At 36.2% G+C, this 21759-nt stretch overlaps 1 protein-coding gene across 1 annotated transcript in view; it reads right to left on the bottom strand.

Annotated features, from left to right (window-relative positions):
• The window catches only part of Cacna2d1 (calcium voltage-gated channel auxiliary subunit alpha2delta 1), a 405712-nt gene that overhangs the window by 152002 nt on the left and 231951 nt on the right, over positions 1–21759 (bottom strand). The window contains exon 5 of the mRNA XM_028776033.1: positions 9075–9116. Coding sequence (XP_028631866.1) covers positions 9075–9116 — 42 coding nt within the window. The remainder of the gene's footprint in view (positions 1–9074; positions 9117–21759) is intronic.

The following is a 21759-nucleotide window of genomic DNA, read 5'->3' as shown; positions in this document are numbered from 1 at the left end:
AATGAGCATGCAAATATATCATCATATTGTAACAACATAATGAATTATAATATAAAGTTTCTTAGCCACTAACTCACCATTGGATTTTATGCAAGTGAAGATGCACTGTTAGTTCATGATGAAAAAGACAGTTGATAGCTATGGTTACTAGGAGTAGAACCTTATTTTTGTAAGTTAATTGGGTTAGTCAGAAATAAAACCTTGGGACCTGCAGCATATCACATCAAAAGGAAGAGTGTTCAGAGAGAACAGTTTGGAAACTCCACCTAGCCAGAGTTGGTTTATTCTTGATGTACAGACAGGAAGGCTATTAAACACTGACTGCATCTATTGTAGTGGTTGTAAGAACACAGTGGGGTCATCTCACTGAACTGCTCAGCTGCTTTCTCCTTGAAGATGCTAAGACTTGTAGACACACTTAATTGTCAATGATACAATTATCTCTATAAAACAAATTAAAATAAAACAAAAGACCAAAATGTAGCAAACAATATGAACTAAACTTTTTCTTTGATTTTTTTTTTGAGATAGGGTTTTTCTGGGTAGACCTTACTGTCCTAGAACTCACTTTGTAGGCCAGGCTAGCCTCAAATCAGAGATCCTCTTGCCTCTGCCTCCTGAGTGTTGGAATATGAGCTACAAACAACTGGCAATCAAAAATATCTTTGTGGTTTTTAAAAATTGTATTATCTTTATTATTTAGTTATTTATATCTTTGTGTGTGTGTGTGTGTATGTGTGTTTGTGATAGCACAATGTACATTTGGAAATCAGAACAACATGTTGAAGTCAGTATTTCTCTCTTTCCTGAAAGGCTGGAGCTCTTAGTCAACCACAGGTTGTTAGTCAAGGGAGCAAGCACTATACCTAGTGAGGCATCTACTAGGCAAGTTCTTCATAATTTTTAACTAATAAAACCGTTAATTCATTAGATGTAATGGAAGATAACTATGACAAGTGAAATAAGGCAAGTCAACCACTGTAATGTGTAATTTTATTCATATGTGGAATCTAAAAAACTGATTTTGTAGAAATCGAGAATAGAGTGGTAGCTGCCTAGGACTTGGGACAGTTGGTGACTGAAGGAGAGACTGGTTAGCTTGCACGGCTACAGTTAGATCTGGCATGCTTCTACGTTATAGGAGGCAACACTTAAACAGCAGGGTATTCTTAAATGCCAGGACTATTTAAAGTCTTTAACATTCAAATGTAAAACCTGTAAACTATTAAAGGATATTTAAAGTATTCACAATGAAGAAAGTTCGATGTGTTTGATAATTTAACCTGATTAAAACAGTACACAATTTAGAGAGGTACTGAAACACCCAATAGTATCCCTTTCATTTGTATAGTTCAATGTTTTGAATATTAGTTAAACATTTGTAAAGGGGAAAACATATATTTTCTCTGAATAAACATAGATCATATCTGAGTCTCAGCAAATCTCATATTAGGCATTAGAAATCACCTGTGGTAAATATTCTCTTAATTCTTCAATTTAATGTAATGGAAAGGCCCCTTTAAGGTGCAGTAATTTAAATGAAAGTTAAATTTTGGAAAAAAAAAGTTTGTGTTACTGCAGATAACACATGTTGAAAATCCAGACATGGACCAGCTCCTTTGCAGAAACCCTCTGCATCCAACATGCCACTGCAGGTCACCACCAGTTAGTGAAGCACAGGGCCGGCAGGGCATGCAAGATACAGCCCCAGAGTACAAGGGCATCACACTGGATGAGAGCCTTAAAACTCAGCAATCTTTTTTTCTTTAAAATAACAATAATTTGTTCCTCTCAGTAGTTCTCTGAACCTTAGGTGATGCATACAACGCAAAGCATATACCATGCATTATTATAACCCAAACCAAAAATGCTGTAGCGAGTATGATGAAATATTTTAATCTATATGAACAACCTCAGCAACAAAACCTTCCAGGAAAAGGAATAATTCAGCTGTTAACCAGGAGCAGCTAATGTTTCAACTCTATTGTAATTGAGGATTCTGCATTTGCCAACACTTTGACATGTAATAAAGATATCATGCATAAGATACTAGTATTAAAATGTTAGAAAATAAACTTAAAGTTTTATTCTTTAAAAAATTAATTACAACAAATTTGATGACCATTTGATGCATACCTGTTTTCATAAAATTAAATCATGAAACCTTACACTTCTAAAGAGACATTAGATGAAATGCCAGGTTAGAATTAGTTTTCCGGTAGACAAGACTACCAAGGAGAAACAGACAGATATGCAAGGGAGCTCTGCAGACTGCCCAAATGTCCCAGACAGGTCAAAAATTTCAAATGATCAATAAAATAAAATGAAGCAAAAAATCAATTCCATTTAATGAGATGAGGTATCTAGCTTGTGCTTATTTAATTTAGATTATAGTCAGAGTCACATATCTCAGAATGGGTGACAGGGTTTGGAATGGTCTAATTTACTTCTGCTCACTCTGGGAATTAGGAAATAGTGCAAGTTGCTGGAACAATTCAGACCATTGGGACAATCCCTGAAGTTACCCGTATCTTCAGGTAATTTGAACACTCATCATCACAGATATCTCTAAAAACTAAATTAGTAGTCTAAGTAAAAATCTGCTCAATAGAAAACTATAAATATTAGATCTCCAGATAATTATTTATATGGTTGTATTTTCAATTTTCTTAAAATTTTTAGTATTTAGAGGCTAAAATAGCATCAACATGAACATTGGATTTGTGCTCATTTTTTTTTTTCAAAAATTTTGGAGATTTGCCTGTGAATTTTATTTAGCGTATGGATTATCATACGTAAAACAAAAGCAAGGACCCAGACCAATTCCCTTTTGCTGTGATTAATTTTACACACATGCACACACACACATGCGTGCACTCCCTTTAGTGGTAAAATCACTTCAGTAACCTAAAATGTATTGTGATAGCATTCATACTACTTTGAGTATGTATTAACATTTATGAATTGCATAATATAAGCCAGAGTGTTCTAAATGTTTTTCATTACATGTATTGCTTTACTGCTGCCTCTGTTTTACAGAATATATGATAGAAAAAGAAGAGACCATGAGGCTTTGACAGCATAAGCCAGGGCAGGGCAGGCTAGTGATTGACACCTGGGTAGTGGTTCCCCCTGAAAAGCCTGCATGTTCTAGCAGAGTGTGGACAGCAGTTGCACATGAATACCATGTTGTTTACATAAGCAAATGGAGTTACTTTCTGAAATTTTGTGAATGGTAATCATATATTTTTAAAATTTTTAACAAAAAACATCAGGAAAGGGAAGGTTACTGAGCAGGAGTCCTTAAGATCAAGCCCGATGTCCATAGCACTACAGTGAAAGCATCTTCTACAAAGCCAACCATGAGCTATAAGCTTCCAGACCAGAGCAGATCATTCTTCATGACAAATATAAACTTGTGACATGCCAGCATGGCGCATGTTGAAGAACATGGAACCTAGAGAGCCTGCATTTAATCTTGATTCACGTGAGAACTGAATTCCTGGTCTTTCTATGATTTATCTCTGTTATGAAGGCTGCCCCTACATCTGCAGCTCTCTGTCACACTCACCATTTCCACATACGCCTGGGCCATTATATGCTGATGTTCTAGGATTTCTAGTCTGTATTTAAGCCTTTAAAACAATGCTTCTTCTCTAGTGCTTAGATGTGTGATGTAAGCTGAGTGTAAAACGAGGGAGGTAGCTAGGGGGTTATGACCGGCCCTCCGGAGGGCATATCATCTGAAAAGGCAGGCAAACTAACTTTGTTTTTAATATTGCTTGAGCCCAGAAAATTAAATATTTAGTTGAATTTGGCCCTTCCATACACATGTAGCTTCACTTGTTAGGAAATTTTCAGATTATCATTTTAAAATTTGACTTGTAAACTAAACATAAAACTCTACTCAAAGGCATTCTCCTAAGCAACCAAACTAAATATTTAACTGTCTACTAGAGCTCTCCTCTGGGATGTCCTTGAGCAAGGCTTTGCTATAAATGTTCAACTTTTAAACCCTTTGTCTGAAGCCCGGTAGGCTCCCCACACCCGCAACTGTGCACGGATTTCACTACAGACTAAATCTGACGACTCTCTACTCCCTGTGCTTTGGCATAATCTCTGTGGACACAAACTTTATGATTCACATTTCTGAATCTTAACTTCCATCCTTACTATCCTTCCAATAAAGTTTCTGCTTTTTAAGTATTTTTTCAATGATTCCTAAAATAATTGAGTGTATCATACATAAATAATTCATACTGTTAAATTTGTTTCTTCTTTGGATGAGAATTTCATTGTTTCAATTCTGTTTTATGATTTTTGGGTATATTTTGTATATCCCAGGATCTTTCACTGCAGGGCCTAACCATGTATTTCATGATTTTTTCCTTTCTTACCTGAAAAACATAACACCAATTCAGAGACTTATTACTGTGTCTTCATTCCTGTGGCTTTCCTCCTTAATTGTAACTTTCCATGGAGGTTTTCCCATTACTGTTCTTTATATCATTTGTTTAAAAAACAAGACCTGTCTCATCTTAGAACTAGGATAGGCTCAGATGGGAGGTTTTATTTTTGTTTCCTTCCAAACTATCAAACTACAGAGCAGAGGGTGACATAAAAAGGTTGTACCATTTGAACAAGAGAAATTTGCAAAGCTCAAGTGTTTCTTTTTTAAATATGTATATTTAAATTATTTTTCTCCAAGTTACAGTGACTAATACAGATGTAGAATGAAGTGTGGATAGTAAGAAAATGGGCTCTTTAAGAAAGAAACTAAATGTGGAGGACAGAAAGACCAAACTGCTTAGACTATATCAACTATCTTAGTTTCTTAACCCGTTTACAGTTATGTAAGATGAGATTTCATCTTAGATTCAGTGACTTACACGAGAATGAAGAACCCTTGGTAGATGACTCCATTGTATAAGCTTTCTGAGAGCTATGCCAGAGATTTTAACCATACAAAGTTGCCCTCTGGAAAATAATACTCTGATTCACCAAGGGGATCATTTGTAAAGCTTGGTGGTACCTCCAAGAAGAAAGTCATCTTAACACTTAGTTGTCAGTGTAACAAATTCCAGCAAGACTCAGTCATGGTCTTAAATGCCACCCTCAACAATACATACTCAATTACCAAATCAACGGTAAGTATCTATGAACATGCTGTTTAGGAATATTTATGTATTAAAATAATGTGTTGAATGATTAAAAACCTATTTAAAATTTAGAAACAAAAAGATGAGATCATTTAAATAACTCCTACATGCACATTAGACCAATGTCTGAGTAATATTTAATGTCTTAAAGAAAGAAAGGAAATAAATGATGGTAATGTGTGGGAAATGGAGAAATGGCCAATGTGTTGCTGCTCATGGAAGCTGAAAAGCAAATCATCTAACACAGAACTGGGGGGAAAGTTAAAAATACTAAACAGAGGTTCAGATTTCATAATCTTTTAGTCTTTTGCACAAGAATAAAATAAACTTTAGTTTTTTGACTACTTGCATCACTTATTGAAATAAACAGAGTACAATTCTAATGAGAGAGCATTTTCTCAATTTAGCATTATAATAAGTTCCCCTGATTAATTTGATGTAAGCTATTGATATATAAGATGGCAATCTGAGATCATAGACTAAGAAGAGTTATGGTGTGATAAATACAAGCCAAAACAATATGCTGGCATTATGATTTATGATATTTTATATACAAATATCAAATAGTACATATATTATCATGAATGGTGCACTCCAGTTGTTCCCCTATGCTACAAAACCTTTTATGAAGGTGAATAAACTGTATCATCGATATAAGTCCAACTGTGTCAGATAAGTCTATGGGGTAAATTGAAACAATGTAACCCTTTAGAGCCCTAAAAGAGATGAGAGTATAGTATTTACAGTTCTTTATTATCTTTTCTGAGTAATGTTTCAATTGTAGAAAAATAATTTAGTAATAGTGGTCAAAATATATGCATTAGAAATTAGAATGAAAAATTTTATATTTATTTTATATAAAAGCAGCTTTCCCTCCAATTTAAAGATTCAAGTACATTTAAATGAAAGAGGATATGTGGATGGAATATGGCCACTATCTTTAATACACTGAGAAAAGTAACTGGAGACATGTAGAAAAAATATTACCTCCTAATTACTACTCTCCTCTTTCTCACTTAAGTAGCTGACTTTGATCCTTTACTTGGTATACGCACATCAGAGAAACAAAATAAATTTTGTGTCTCCTTGCTGTGAAGCGCCACAGTTTTATTACAGGCTGCAAACAATTATTGCAAGAAGAAATGATAAGTGTAACCTTCAGAATGGGCTCTGTTGGGCAAAGCCGAGTTTCTCTAACGCTAATTACCTCATTTCCTGGTGTAAAAGAGGGAAAGGAAGGAAGAGGGAGGAAACCAGGGAAGGAGGAGGGGAAGGAGGGAGGAAGAGAGGAGGGAAGGAAAGAGGGGAGACTGAGACTGAAAGTAACTGAGACAAACAATGAGAAAGACACACACACACACACACACACACACTGAGACAAAGAGAGACAGAGAGACAAAAAACAGACCAAAAAACTGACTAAGAGCAAAATATCAACCTGGATAGTCAAATGATCAACTATGAATTTCCACACTAGCTCTGGTACCCAGAAAATTCCATAAGGGAAGAATCAGAAAACCATCAACATCTTACATTTCTATTTTTTAAAAAAAGAAATTTAGTAGGTATCTAATTAATCATGTGATAGTCCTCATAAATTTTCAAAAACTGACATGAAATATTCCAAACCAACTAGGTTATATAAAAAAATCAACTTATGGTGCAATTCAGGTTAAAACTTAGGACAATATTGTATCACCCATATCATTTCTTAAAAGACTTCTGAAACTTAACACTTTTGAGGTAATTCTTTCAAAATATAATTTTTACTAATTACATTATTGTTTTGAGTAGGAAATAGGTATACACCATCGGTTTCAAGTAAGCATGTAGGTGCAAGGAAAGTATTATTTTCTCAAATACGTATTAAAATGTTTTATATATTTCTCTAGTTTTTGTTTTATTTTTAATTACCCCCTCCCCTTTGTCTATGCGTGTGTGTGTGTGTGTGTGTGTGTGTGTGTGTGTGTGTGTATGTGTGTGTGTGTGTGTGGTGTGTTTGAATCAAGTGCCAGTGGAGGCCAGCAGAGGGCACCAGATCCCCAAAAGCTGAAGTTAATGGCTGCTATGACCCACCCAACATGGATCCTCCTAAGGTCCTCTGCAAGGGCAAAAACTCTGTCCCCTTCTCGTGGTTGTAAAGGTCTCTAAAACTTTCGAATTTATATTTGAAATCAACTCAAATCTCTTATCTAAATATGAAGCAAATACACTAAAAGTCAATACTGATACCCTTTAAAATATCTTAACTATAAAATATGTTGTAATTTATTATAAAAGTGTTATATTTATAAAATATACATAATTTAATACAGTCATAAGTTAATAACGTTTATATATGTCAGGCAACTGCTACTCAAATAGGCATGAAAAATCTAACTTTGCCAACATTAGGAAATATGTATTGAAATCCATATTTACAGATGAACTGAATATCATAATTCAACAGGGTCATGAAGCTGACAAGAATAATAGAATTTTAAATAACGTGCTTCCTGTACATGTAGGGGAAAATGTGATTAGTGGTAAAAAATGAAACTAATCAAAGCAATGAAAAAACAATTTTAATGTACTAAATTTTTCTTTAAAATAATGATAACCATTGCTTCAGGAAATAATTACCTTGTAAATTAAGGTGTGCAGTGGAATATGTATGTATGTATACATATGTATGTATATATACATATATATATAATTTTATTTATATTGTATATAATTTTATATATTATATATAATGATATATAATTTTATGTATTATATATAAAATAAATATTATTTAGTAATAATATTTATAATAAATATATTATAATAATTATAGATGATAATAAATCACAGAAAATTTTATATATATATCTCAAACCCCTAATACCCCTTAACACAACAGAACCTCTTCAAGGGATCTAACCGACAAAAGAAATAGAAATTTTATCTAAAAATGTTAACGTAAAAATATTTTTAATTTTAAGAAGCAAAATTTTAACTTCTCAGCAGAAGAGTTTATTTCATGGTATCATAGTAACTCAAATTATTATTTAACATTGATTCAACAATACAGCAGATACTGTTACCATTTTATAAATCAGTTATTTGAATACTTGTCCACTTGCTCATGACTACAGATGACTACAGTAACAGCCAGCCTAGTATAGCAAAACCATGTTTCACAAAACAAAAACAGAAAAAATAATAAACATAAATATAAATACATTAATGGAAAAACTTTAAAAGATGAAAGATAAAGAGGAAATTCAATTTTATAACATCTTAAGGAATGTTTGGATGTCTTTTTCTCTTCCTTTTAAGTATTAAGCTCTATAATAGACTATATTCTTTAGATATGCCAAGTATATTCTCCAGAGTAATATATATTCTCATCCGAATCCAAATCAGAAATTGAGCAAATTGAAAACAGAACTATTCAACTTCATTACATTGTAGGTGACGGTAACTTGATTGGGAGATTGCATGTATGGTTATGTGAGTGGTGTACCTGTGGATGACAGAAGTCATGTCAAGTATCTTTCTCAATCCCTCTTCAGATTCTCTTTTGATAAGGGTTCTGTCTTTATCTCAAGGATTTTCTGCCCTGTCTGAGCAGCAAGCCCAGGGTTCCATTGGGACTACAGGGACCTGCCACAGCAAGCCAGGCTTGTGATGGAATTACAGGTACCTGTACTACACCCACTCTTTGAGTGAGTGCTGTTGTCTGGTCCTCAGGCTTAGGAAGCAAGCACATTAACCACCAAGACTCTCAGTAAAAGTAGGAAAGCCTTAACACCATCACCTTGCTCCATCTGACTAATGGTTTGCTCTTGTCCTCTAACAGTCTCTTTAAATGTACCCAATCCATTCTAAGTCGCTTAAATGATCCTTCATCATTGGAAACAATTCAATGTATAGTGTTTCAATACTTACATCAAGATCATCCTTAGCGTTATAGTAGACAACTTCATTGCTCTAAAACAGAAAAAAAAAGAATGTTGTGTTGATAACAAAGCATAAAAAGAAATGCTGCTCTAACAAAATGCATTTTTTAGTATCCTAAGTAATGACCTTTTCACAAATTGGTTCTATAATATATCCTATCAAACCCATAGATCCAAAAACATTTTCAGAAAAACTAAAGCAGTACACCAGGGAAAAAATTATAAAACATCTTATAGTGGAGAAAAGAGCTCAGAACAGGACTTAAAAACATTGTCTAAGAAAAAGAACATATGGATTTCATATGTCCAGTGCATTTTTGGAACACACAGATAAACAAATAAATATGAAAAATAATATGTATCATAAAATAAGGTAAGACAATTAATTTATTAGTGTTAAAAAGTTTTTGACCTTCATATATCTCTCTGTAGTATCAACCCTTGAAGATATAATAAATGCCATGAGAAATTATTTTTCATGAGTATAAAACTAAATTCAGATAGTGAAGAATACCAAATTACATGTGTCAATTATATAAAACTCAAATTATATATTAGCATTATTTCTCCTATTTGTGTGAAATGGTAGATTATTCTTTACACATCAGCAAGAATAAACATACCTGACAGTTCCTCTAGCATGATTTTGCTGAAATATACTGAAAATGTATTTCTAGGTTTATGTTATTTTAGGAATGAGAGTGTGTTTTGTCTCACACACGTATGTGCACCATGTGCATACCGAGTGCTGTGGAGCTCAGAAGAGGGTGCTAGATAACCTGGAACTGATGAGCTGCCATGCAGGCCATGGGAGCTGAACCTAGGTCTACTGCAAGTAGAGTTAGTACTCTTAACTATTGATCCATTCTCTCAAGCTTCCAAGGTACTAAAAATATAAATGGTGTTTCAGAAGGACAATATAAAAGAACAAAAATGACTGAAGGGATTACAAATTCCTTTTCTTGTATCTTGAGGCAAGTTCTACATCTGTAAAGATTGTAAAGATATATTTTTCTGTGCCTCATCCACATCTATCAGCATAGATAATTCTAAAGTTGTGTTAATAGCAAGCTTACAATAAACAGTGTTTTATTTTTCATTTTTCATTTTTTAATTTTTTATTGGATATTTTATTTATTTACTGTACTGATGTCATCCCATTTCCCCATTTCCCCTCCCCAGAATCCCCTATCCTATGCCTCTCCTCCTTTATGCTTTTATACCATTTTGATTACATGCATGAATTCAGGTCAGTTCTGGGTTGAGGATCTAGTAATACAATAAATGCAGATATTCAAGTAAAAAGCAAGATAACAAACACAAATAGTCAAAGAAAAAGCAAGGCATTAAACCAAATTATGTGAACACTCTCATGATCATTGTTTCTAAGCGCTTGTCAAGATGACCAAAGTATCTGAGCCTACTTTCCTGTCCTAGCCCAAGGTCATTTTCATGTCTGAAGCCTACTTCCTTATCCTAGCCTAAAGTTTAGAATCCTGCCTAAAATTACTTCTTTGTTCTAGCCTAATATTTAGATTCCTACCTGAAATTACTTCTTTGTTCTAGCCTAATGTCAGATTCCTGCCAGAAGCCTACTTCCTTGTATTTGGCCAATATCATATTCCTACCAAGCAGCCCATTTCCTTGTCCTTGGCCCATGTCAGATTCTTGCCAAGTAGCCCCAAAGGCTCTCTGTCTCTCCTCCTTTCTTGCTTCATTAACAAGACTGAGCCTTTTTTAGGTCATTCTGACAAGAATGCCTTCCTTACCTGTCATAGAACATGCATTATCAACAGCAATATACTTATGTCTTAGGTTGGTAAGGGTCTGTGCAGAATCTTACCCATCCTTGGCTTCCTAGACTGTTAATTTAATAACTCTGTCTGAGGTTCCATTTTCAGGTTCAAACCATGTACTTTGGCCGCCAACATGTTGATGTTGTTAAAGAAAAGCTTTAGCACATGGACAGGAATAAAAGTATTTCCAGGACAAAAAGGGCTAGCATGAACAAGCTATGTATGCCATTTTTGAAGCTTGACCAAAATAGAAATACTGACCTCAGGCCATGGGTAAATTAATCTGCAGTATCTACCACATCAATGCTCAGCAGAGCAGCATTCTTGAAATTCATAAGCTCCCTATGTATCATTAAATCATCTCCAGAGGTGTTAGGATTATGCCAAATACACTGCAAGTGCAATTAAATTTCTTCCTAATTATAATGACTACCACTGTAAATTGTAAAACCAATATGAATCCAATGGTATTTGGCATGACACTCAAGATGGCTCCTTACTCTTAAACTCTGAACCTCCTTCCAATAATTTGAATAGGATAAAGAACATCAATCTATTCTTCCAAATGCCTATCTAAATCTTGTTGTATATTCAACACATTAGTAACATTTTTTGCTAAATGATTAACAAAAGTAGCTGTTTTAACTTCTTGTGTCACAGCAATTTCAGAGGCAGTGGTGCTAGCAATTCATGTAATTAAAGCTTTTATACCAGCAATAATCAAGCCCACTACCCTCTTGCTTCTTAAAGCCTGCCTCATTTCTTCCAGTACTTGCAAGCTATTTTTAGAATACCAAGGTTCTGTGATACTCAGGACACTAAAACAAAAGCTGGTTGATAGATCTCCATAACTGACATGCTGGATTTCAAAACACAAACACAATTAGAAGGTATACAATCAATGCAACTTACATTAATTACTGTAGAAGGAACAAAGGTATTTTTAACTTGACAATTAAAAGAGCCTAAACACATGTGTTAACAACTGTGTGAAATTCAGATCCTGCACCAACTTTATCTCTTGCTAACATAACATCATAGAGAACTGCAGATAATTTCCATATGTGTCTCTGAAGATGTCCAGAACTAGACTTCCAAATGAAGACTATTATTTCCAATATTGCATTGATTTCTAGACCAGTCCATGATTGAGTCTGAATAACTGGTCACATTTAATAACAATACAAGAGGCATTATAACTTCTCTTTTTGATTCTCTGTTCCACAAGATCTAAGAACTTGAGGCAAGGCAGCTTTTCCCTTCAGAGGTAGGTAAGCAATGGTGGGTCAGAAACATATGTCCAATACAGCTTCTCAGTCACCATTGTCAGGGCACCCCCAAGTTCACAGGTCAGCATCACTTTTTGTCCTGGCATCAGCATGTCTCACCCATCACTCTGGAGGCCACCATGCTCCTTCAGCATCCTACACTCTTGGGCATGTTAGAACTCCTGGGAGTCCAACCTCCTCTGGGCTTTTCATGAACAGTATTTTAAAAGATAATTTAACTGGGCTCTTATTTTTAAAACATACTATGTTGTTATAGTTTTCATATAGGAAAAATATTTCAAAATCATGACATTTAGAAAAAAACCAGTTACTGGTGTCACTCAGGGAGTCTGGAGACATGGCTAGACAGTTACATGCATGTTCTTCTCTTTGATGGGCATTGAACTCAGTTTCCAGCATCACAGTAGGATGCTTATAACCACTTGTAACACTAAGCTTCAGGAAACCTGAAGACCTGTTAGGGACTCTGGGCATTTTTACTTTGCGAGCACACTCAAGCATGCACATGTGCTCAGGTGTGTGCGCACACACACGCACACACAGGTGTTCATGAATGCACACACATACACACAGCATAAAATAAACCCTGTAAAAAATTGTCGCATGCTGTCATGTGTTCAAAAGTCACAGGTGTCTAGAGTGTAGGATTACATTTAGTTGACAGTTCTAGAGTTAATAGACTCAACTGATTAATCAAATGTCTGAATATATATGTCTCTTCGTGAAGAAAATTAGTTTTATTTCCCAACTTACTAAAAATAGAAACCAGATTCCACCTAGTGGTGTTAATAAGAAAATCCTACCTTGAGATTGAAGAGTCTATTCTAGTTTCTATAAAAACTGAAGAACCCCAAACACTAAATATTAGAGAAGATGGTTCATCACACTGATTAAAACCCATAAATTGGGATTTATTTCAGGGAGGATTGATAGAACTTTTAAAAATATAATTTGATTTTTGAAGTGACTGTGTAGTGAACTTTAATGAGCACAGAATTTCCAATTCCTGAGACATCATACAGAATCCCTTGTGACTGAGCTAAATACGAAAGCAGGAGATACTTCCAAGTCCCCCTGAGACCTATACCTAATCACTACTTTATTGATTCTGCTTGCAATGCAGTCATTTATGTTTCAGAGACAATTTTCAGTTTAGAATGTGAATCTTGACAACAAGTTAAACAGAGTAAGTTAGTCTCCTTTGGAGACTTCATTTCCTACCGCATGCTTCTTGCATTTACAAAATCAGAACATGTAGAAAACACCATGCAGAAGTGTGAAACTGTATGCCCTTTAGTACCATCTTTTCAACACGAAGATTCATACCTATACACCATTGTGCCATGTCAGGAAAGATGGGAAACATTAAACCCATCTTCTCTTACTGAAAACACAATTACCCTGCACAACCTGGAGGTGGAGGATTACATTTGGTTGACAATTCTAGAGTTAAAACACTCAACTGATTAATCAAACTGTTTCCTACATGTGATCATGTAAAGATGTTGGGAGCCGACTCTTAGCCGAAAGTGGCTATCATCTTTACAGCCATCTCGAGCCATATACCCTGACAAGAGACTTGTTTCAACAGCCTGCAATAGCTGAGCGCACTCTGATAAACATCTTGTTACACTGTTTAGTGCCCCCAGCTGCCAGGTGCTCCTGGTATCCATGGCTACAAGGCACGTGACGTAGTGGCTTCAGTTGAGATTGTCCACGAGGGCAAGTCACGTGGTAAAGGGTATAAATACCCAGGATTTCCCTTCTATAGAGGAGTAGAGGAGTAGAGGAGTCGAGGAGGTAGAGGTAGAAAGTAGGAGGTAGTAAGTAGTAGGAGGTAGTAGGAAGTAGGAAGTAGAGGAAGGAGAGAGAAAGTGAGAGGTGTCAGGAGACTGAAGGAGTGAGAATATAGTAAGAAGAGAAGAGAATAAAAAAGACTTGAAGAGACTCCACCGGACTCTGGCTTGTATCTATCTTTTGTGTCTCTCGCCCCTTTTTTCCCCTTCCTCCGTCCCCACTTTCTCTCTTGCTAGACCCTGACCTGCCGACCGGAGCAGCAGAACCGGCCGGCCTTTACAAAGTAGCAGAACCTGACGGCCGTTACAAAAGAAACGGCAGCTACATAAAGAGGTTAAGACTCTTATGTATGAGGCTGTCAAGAGGGTCTTGGGATGACAAAGCATGCTGGGAGCAACTCAAACTAAATATTTTGATCCTGCTAAGATGCATTGTACATGAAAAGTAAATTAAGTCAAATAAAGTTAAACTTTTAAAAAATTCACTTGAGTGGTCTGCTTCCCAACCCACTGATCTGGCCCAATACCCCTGTGTACTCAGCAGCCAGCATGCCTTCTAGGAGGTCACAAGTAACCAGGGCCATGGCTGAGAATCCTGCCAAATGCCCACACCAGCTGCAACACACAGAGAGCTCAGCTCACTCTGGACCTCCCTGCCCTCTGAGCTCCACCTTCCTTCAGATCTGCTTCCTCACCTGAGCCCTCCCACACTGTACAGCATCTTTACCCCAAGGAGGCTCACAGTAACCAAGGACACAGCCTGTCTGCCCAGGAGATCCATAGTAACCAGAGACACACAGATTGCCTGCCTCCCAGGAGGTCCAACGTAAAAAGGGACACAAGAGGCCTGTTATGACCATAGTCACAGGAGGCTGATCCTAACCCAAAACAGCACTGCCTGCCACCCAGGAGACTGGCTCTAACCCAGGACACAGAGCTCTACCTGCTTCCAAGGAGGCCTGCTCCAGTCTGAGACACCCAGGCCAGTTAACACCAGAAATAACCAGATGGCAAGAGGCAAGCTCAATATGAAAAGCAACAGAACACAATGCAATTCAGCACCATTAGAACTCATTTCTCTCACCACAGCAAACCCTGGATGTCCTAACAGGCATGAAAAGCAAGATACTGACATAAAATCCCATCTCATGAAGGCAATAAAGACCTTTATGGAGGATATAAATAAATTCCGTAAAGAAATACAGGAAAACAGATAAAGGAATTAAACAAAATGGTACAAGAATTTAAAATGACAATAGAAACAATTTAAAAAAAAAACACAAATGGAGACAACCCTGGAGATGGATAACCTAGGAAAGAGATCAGGAATTACAGATAGAAGCATCATGAACAGAATATAAGAGATATATCTTGGAGAGATCCAGAATTCATGGCACATACTTAAATGTAATAGAAGCAATACTAGCAAATATTAGCAGTATTAGGAAATATATAGCAAACCAATACTCAATATCAAATTAAATGGAGAGAAACTAGAAGTAATCCCACTAAAATCAGGGACAAGATAAGGTTGTCCACTCTCTTCCTATCTATTCAATATTGTACTTGAAGCCTAGCCAGAGCAATTAGATAACAAAAAGAGATCGAGGGGATATAAATTGGAAAGAAAAAAGTCAAAGTATCACTATTCTCAGATGATATGATAATATACATAAGCAAACCGAAAATTTCACCGGAGAACTCCTACAGCTGATAAACAACTTCAGCAAAGTGGCAGGATATAAAATTAATTCAAACAAATCAATAGCCTTTCTTTATATAAATGATAAACAGGTTGAGAAATAAATTAAATAAACAACACCCTTCACAATAGCCCCAAATAGTATAATATCTTGGTGTAACTCTTACAAATATCTTGGTGTAACTCTTGCAAAGCAAGTGAGATATCTACATGGCAAGAACTTCAAATCCCTGAAGAAAGAAATTGAAGAAGACCTCATGTCTTAGTTAGGGTTTGTATTCCTGCACAAAATGTCATAACCAAGAAGCGAGTGGAGGAGGAGAGGGTTTATTCAGCTTAAACTTCCACATTGTTGTTCATCACCAAAGGAAGTCAGGACAGGAACTTACAGAGGGCAGGAACTTGGAGGCAGAAGCCGATGCAGAGGCCATCGGAGGGTGCTCCTTACTGGCTTGCTTCTCCTGGCTTCCTCAGCATACATTCTTATAAAATCCAAGACTACCAGCCCAAGGATGGCACCATCCACAATGGGCTCTCCCACCTTGATCACTAATTGAGAAAATGCTTTACAGCTGGATCTCATGGAGGCATTTCCTCAAGGGAGGCTCCTTTCTCTGTGATAACTCCAGTTTGTGTCAAGTTGACACAAAAAATCAGCCAGTACACGTCAGAAGATGGAAAAGTCTCCTATGCTCACAGATTACTAAGAATAACAAAGTGAAAATGGCCATCTTACCAAAAGCAATCTACAGATTCAATGCAATTCCCATCAAAATTCCAACACAATTCTTCATAGACATGGAAAGAGAAATTCTCAATTTTGTATGGAAGAAAAAACCAGAATAGCAAAAACAATTCTCAACAATAAAATATCTTCTGGGGGAATCACCATCCCTGACCTCAAAGCAATAGTGATAAAGATACCACGCTATTGGTACAGAGACAGAAAGGCCGATCAATGGAATAGAATCAAAGATACAGAAATAAACCCACACAGCTTTGGACACTTGATATTTTACAACGAAGCTAAAAACATACAGTGGAAAAAAGTTCAATAAATATCTCTGGTCTAACTTGCAGGTCTGTATGTAGAAAAATGACAAAGGCTCCATATTTGTCACCTTGCACAAAGCTCAAGTCCAAGTGATCAAGGACCTCAACATAAAACCATTGAAACTAATAGAAGAAAACGCGGGAAAGAGCCTCAAACTCATTGGCACAGGGGGAAATTACTTGAACAAAACACCAATAGTCCAGGCTCTAAGATCAACCATTAACCTCATCCAACTGAACAGCATCAGTAAGGCAAAAGATAGTGTCAATAGGACTAACTGGTAAGTAACCTACAGATTTGGATAAAATCCTCACTAATCTTACATCTGATAGAGGGCTAATATACAGAATATATAAAGAATTCAAGAAGTTAACCTCTAAAAATCAAATAACCCAATTTAAAAACAGGATACAGAGGTAATACAGAGGGGGCAGGGGTAGAGGAGAGAAGCCCAAAGGGCCAGGAGAGGATGGAAATATGCAGCCTCTGGGAGACGGAGGTGGAGGAAACTTTAGAAAATACCAAGGATCCAAAGACCCAGGAGGTGAGTTACTCTCTGGACTCAATGGAGGTAACCTTAGCCAAAGTGCCCAACAATGGAGAGAGGAAACTCATGGAGTCCACCTCCAGTAGATAGACAGGGCTTCAATTCGAAGGACAGGGTTACAACCCACCAGACTTGTTCCTGTCTAAATGAACTGCAGGGACAAAAATGGAGAAGAGACTGAAAGAAGGGCAGTCTAGTGACTGGCCCAACTTGGGATCCATCTCATGAGGGGGCACCAAGGCCTGACACCACTACTGATGCTATGATGTGCTTACAAATGGGAGACTGTCATGGCTGTCTTCTGAGCGGCCCTACCAGCAGCTGACTGAGACAGATGCAGATACCCACACACAATCATTGAACTGAAGTCAGGGACCCATATGGTCAAATTAGGGGAAGGATTAAAGAAGGTGAAAGGGAGGGTGACCCCATAGGAAGACCAACACGCTCATCTAACCTAGACCCAGGGATGGAGATATATATGTCCCTGGCACATATGTAACAGAGGACTGCCTGGTCTGCCTCAGTGAGAGAGGATACACTTAGTCCTGGAGAGACTTGAGGGAAGGGGGAGGTATGTATGGTAGGGAGCACCCTCTTCGAGGAAGGAGGAGTGGAATGAGGAACTGTGTGGGGGGAGGCTGGTTGAATGAACAAAAACAAAATCTTCATCTGAGGGTTTCTACTGTATTCCTTTTTACCGTACACTCTATGTAAAATCCTGTTATTTAGCTATACTTTCTGAAATTGCTCATTTCTCCTAAAACTGTTTCTGAAATGATTCATCCAAGGTTTCTTTAAATTTTATGGATTTATACTAGGTCTTCTGGATTTCATATGACATCATTCATTCTGTTTGATATTTTAGAGTGATCTGAAGAAAAATGCAAATAGTAACTATGGGTGTATAATTAAAATGTGAATGTATATGCAACAGATAATATATATTGTATATATTAATTATATACATATACTAATATATATTACATTATATATTATATATACATACTGTTATGTTACACTGAATTAGTCATAAAATTATAATGCAGACTAAACATCAACATTCCTCCTTGAAACCAGATATGGACTATTTTGTAGTTTAAAAGAGTTAACTGTTAACGTAGTGCAAATTTTTACATGCTTTAGATATAAATATTTTAATAGGTCAAATGTGTTTTTATAGCAAATACAAAAATAACAAGTACTAAGGTGAATCTGCGTATCGGGTTGGGAAAGCAACAGACATAATTGGAATGTGCAAGGCCTAATGACTCTCGACCAGTAAATGGGGCATGGCTTTAGGACAGTGGTTCTCAACCTATGGGCTGCAACCCCTTTGGGTCCTTCTCAGGGGTCATCTAAGAACATTAGGAAGTACCGATATTTACATTATATTTCATAACATATTTCATTATTTTCTTATTAACATAACCAAAAAGTTCAGTTGGTCAATTCAATTCACTAGGATGAATGTGTATAACAATCAGGGTTTGGAGACAGTCAAACTTTGAATTAGTCACATAGTCCTCATCTATGTCCAAATGACCCTAAAATACTGATGAATAAATTTTATAACCATATTAAATGGCTTTCTGGTTCCAGTTTGATGTTTTCATTTAGAGAATAATAATAATTGTGTTTGAAATTTTTATTTATATATTTGAACACCGCTTGCCTCAGAAGTGATTTTAAGTTTTAAAGCTCTCATATTAGTGAACTTGTGAATTACATTTCATATCATATTCATTTACAGCAAACATTTTTTTACTACTTACAATATTTGTGAAGTGATGTTGAACTAAATCACCACACAGTAAAATTATTCAAGTTGGAAACACCAAACTTTTCAAAGAATAAGATAAAGACACAATTCCCAGAAATAAAAGGTAACTTGTTAGCTCAAGCAAATCCTATATTCTGGTATTATTATACAGAGAATTTTGATTAAGATAAACTCACAACCCAGAAAATTACTAGAGGGAATTTTATTTTAAAAGAATAGAGTTGAATGCTTAAAGAAACAGAATTCAAGAAGAAGCAAATGTGTCACCTGAACTCCTTATCCCTTGCTTGATCTTTTGCCTCCAGCGCACTATTTAGGAAAATTTCTGGATCAGCATATGGAGAGTCAGATCCCAAACCCTCCAAATTATCCCAGTTTAGCTAGCTCGGTGACATGGGTCACTTTACTGTACTTGGATGTTAAATTAAATCCAAGTACACATCTCCACATACCCGAGGATGACTTAATGTAGCAGAAACGATGCTGCACATGAGGATGGTATGAAGAGTAACTGCTGCATCCACAGTTATGATCATCAACAATTGTTCTGACCTCTTACTCAGTGCTTAGTGCTGGAGACGCAGTAAGACTGATACCTACATGCTAACCAAGGAGCAAATACGCCTGCTTCAGCACGTCAGTGACAAGAAGATCCAGTTCCAGATCTGGCAATACCCTAACACGCTATATTGAAAATCTCTTGGTATCTGTAGATAGCAGAGAACTAGCTATTTCAGAAAGTTCACTATAGTTCCTTTTTATTAATGAAAGAGAGGGGTGATCAATTGATAAAAACTTACCTACCCTCACTAAAAGTATCCTGAGTCCTTCCTTCCAGAAAGTAATCTAAATGTTTAATTAAACTATAGCATATATACTAACAACTACAGATATCGATGACAGAATGAGTTATTATGTTTCTTAATTATAACTAAATATTTTGATAAAAGTTATTAAACATCATCACCTAAGAAAATAGTCCAGATAAAAACAGTAGTTATCAAAGTAAGGTACAATATTATGGAATAAATTCAGCAACAGCTTTAACTAGACCTTGGAGTAGTGAAACCTACAGAGAGAAATTTTTCATAACTAAGTCATCTCAAATGACAAAAACAAATTGTTTTGCTTCTGATTTTAACCAAGTAAGTTAGATGTGTATTATCCCCTTGAAATAAATTTACTTATATGGTCCATTCTAATATAATACTGCTGCTTGGTGAAATTTAAAACATCCCCGTGTAAGTTAAGAGCTAAATTACTTTAGTCTCTTAGTATCTATTGAGAATCAAAAATCAGATCTGGGCAGAATAGGCTACTCCATCTTAATAATGTATATTATGAACGACAGCTCCTGCATGTCAGCTTTCTATAAAAGTCGGTCTCTGATGAATAGCTATGTTAAAAGTCTGAGGTCTAAGAACCAAGCTTCCCTGTAGAAATAAGACCCTGCTGTGGGTGACTTAAGCATTGGAACCAAAAGTTATGAATTTATAATCCACACCCAAAATGGATCACATGCATTTCATTCCAATGGAGATTAACCTTCTGTAAAATTTGACAATTCTTTTTCTCTCATGATATCCTTGATTTTACATATCCCAATACACGACAATTCTTTTTCTCTCATGATATCCTTGATTCTACATTTCCCAATCCACGACCTGCAGCTGTATCTTCTCCTAATGGTTTTTAAGCATGATTTTGATTAATTTTTATCATTCCTGATTTTCAAATTAGAATCTGCTGAAGCTATGGATATACTTCATTAAAAATGAGATATGTCCATCATTTTGCATGCAACAACACAGTGTTTAGATTTTATTAAAATATATTAATAACAATTTGGCCCAGAAACCACAGACCTCATGTCTAATGCCTGTGTCCAGAATGAACAACTGTAGTGTGTATGGAGTTTTCACTGGATCCACTGCAACACTGCGTAAGCCAAAAGCTGTAGGGACCTGTAGGCTTAGTTGTGTGTGTCCGTGAGTGTGAGCATGTCTCTAAAAGAGCAGTCTTTAAAGCATTCTCGTGTCATCACGGACAATTTACTGTGCAGACTGATGAGCATGTTGAAAATGTGCAATTGGTAAGAGAAGGAAAACAAAAAGATGAGCAGAGCTGTATTTGGTTATCAATGTCACCAAGTCACTAAGGAAGACACTGGGGACATCCATGTTTGTATTACAGGAGAAGAGACAGACAGTGAAGCAACTGGTGTATAGTGTGACAGTTGGTTTATATTATGTACGAAAGAAAATAAAAGAGGTGATTACTGGAAAAATGTTCAATTATGTGGCACTCACAAATGTTTACAATTATATGCATATGAAGAAAAGAATCAGAAATACAGATTCATGTATAAAGTTTTAACATTTTGCCCATAAGAACAACCATCTAGCAAAGTTTTATCTATACCAAACCTTGTGAAAACACCTAAACACGCGGCTTTTTATTGTTTTTGAGAAACTGATTGCTGAAGAAATCAGTACATTGTAAAGCAAGACTTTGAGTTCTGTCAATGGAAGACTACTGCTGAGACTACACTGAGACCAGTACCTATGTATACATCTGGAATTGCTAAGACTATATACTGAGACCAGTACCTATGTATACATCTGGAATTGCTGAGACTACACTGAGACCAGTACCTATGCATACATCTGTAATTGCTGAGACTACACTGAGACCAGTATCTATATAT

Source organism: Grammomys surdaster, unplaced genomic scaffold, assembly GCF_004785775.1.
Source record: "Grammomys surdaster isolate TR1022 unplaced genomic scaffold, NIH_TR_1.0 264, whole genome shotgun sequence".
Classification (NCBI taxonomy): Eukaryota; Metazoa; Chordata; class Mammalia; order Rodentia; family Muridae; genus Grammomys; species Grammomys surdaster.
Note: the sequence above shows the minus strand (reverse complement) of the source record. Positions and strands in the feature narration are given on the sequence as shown.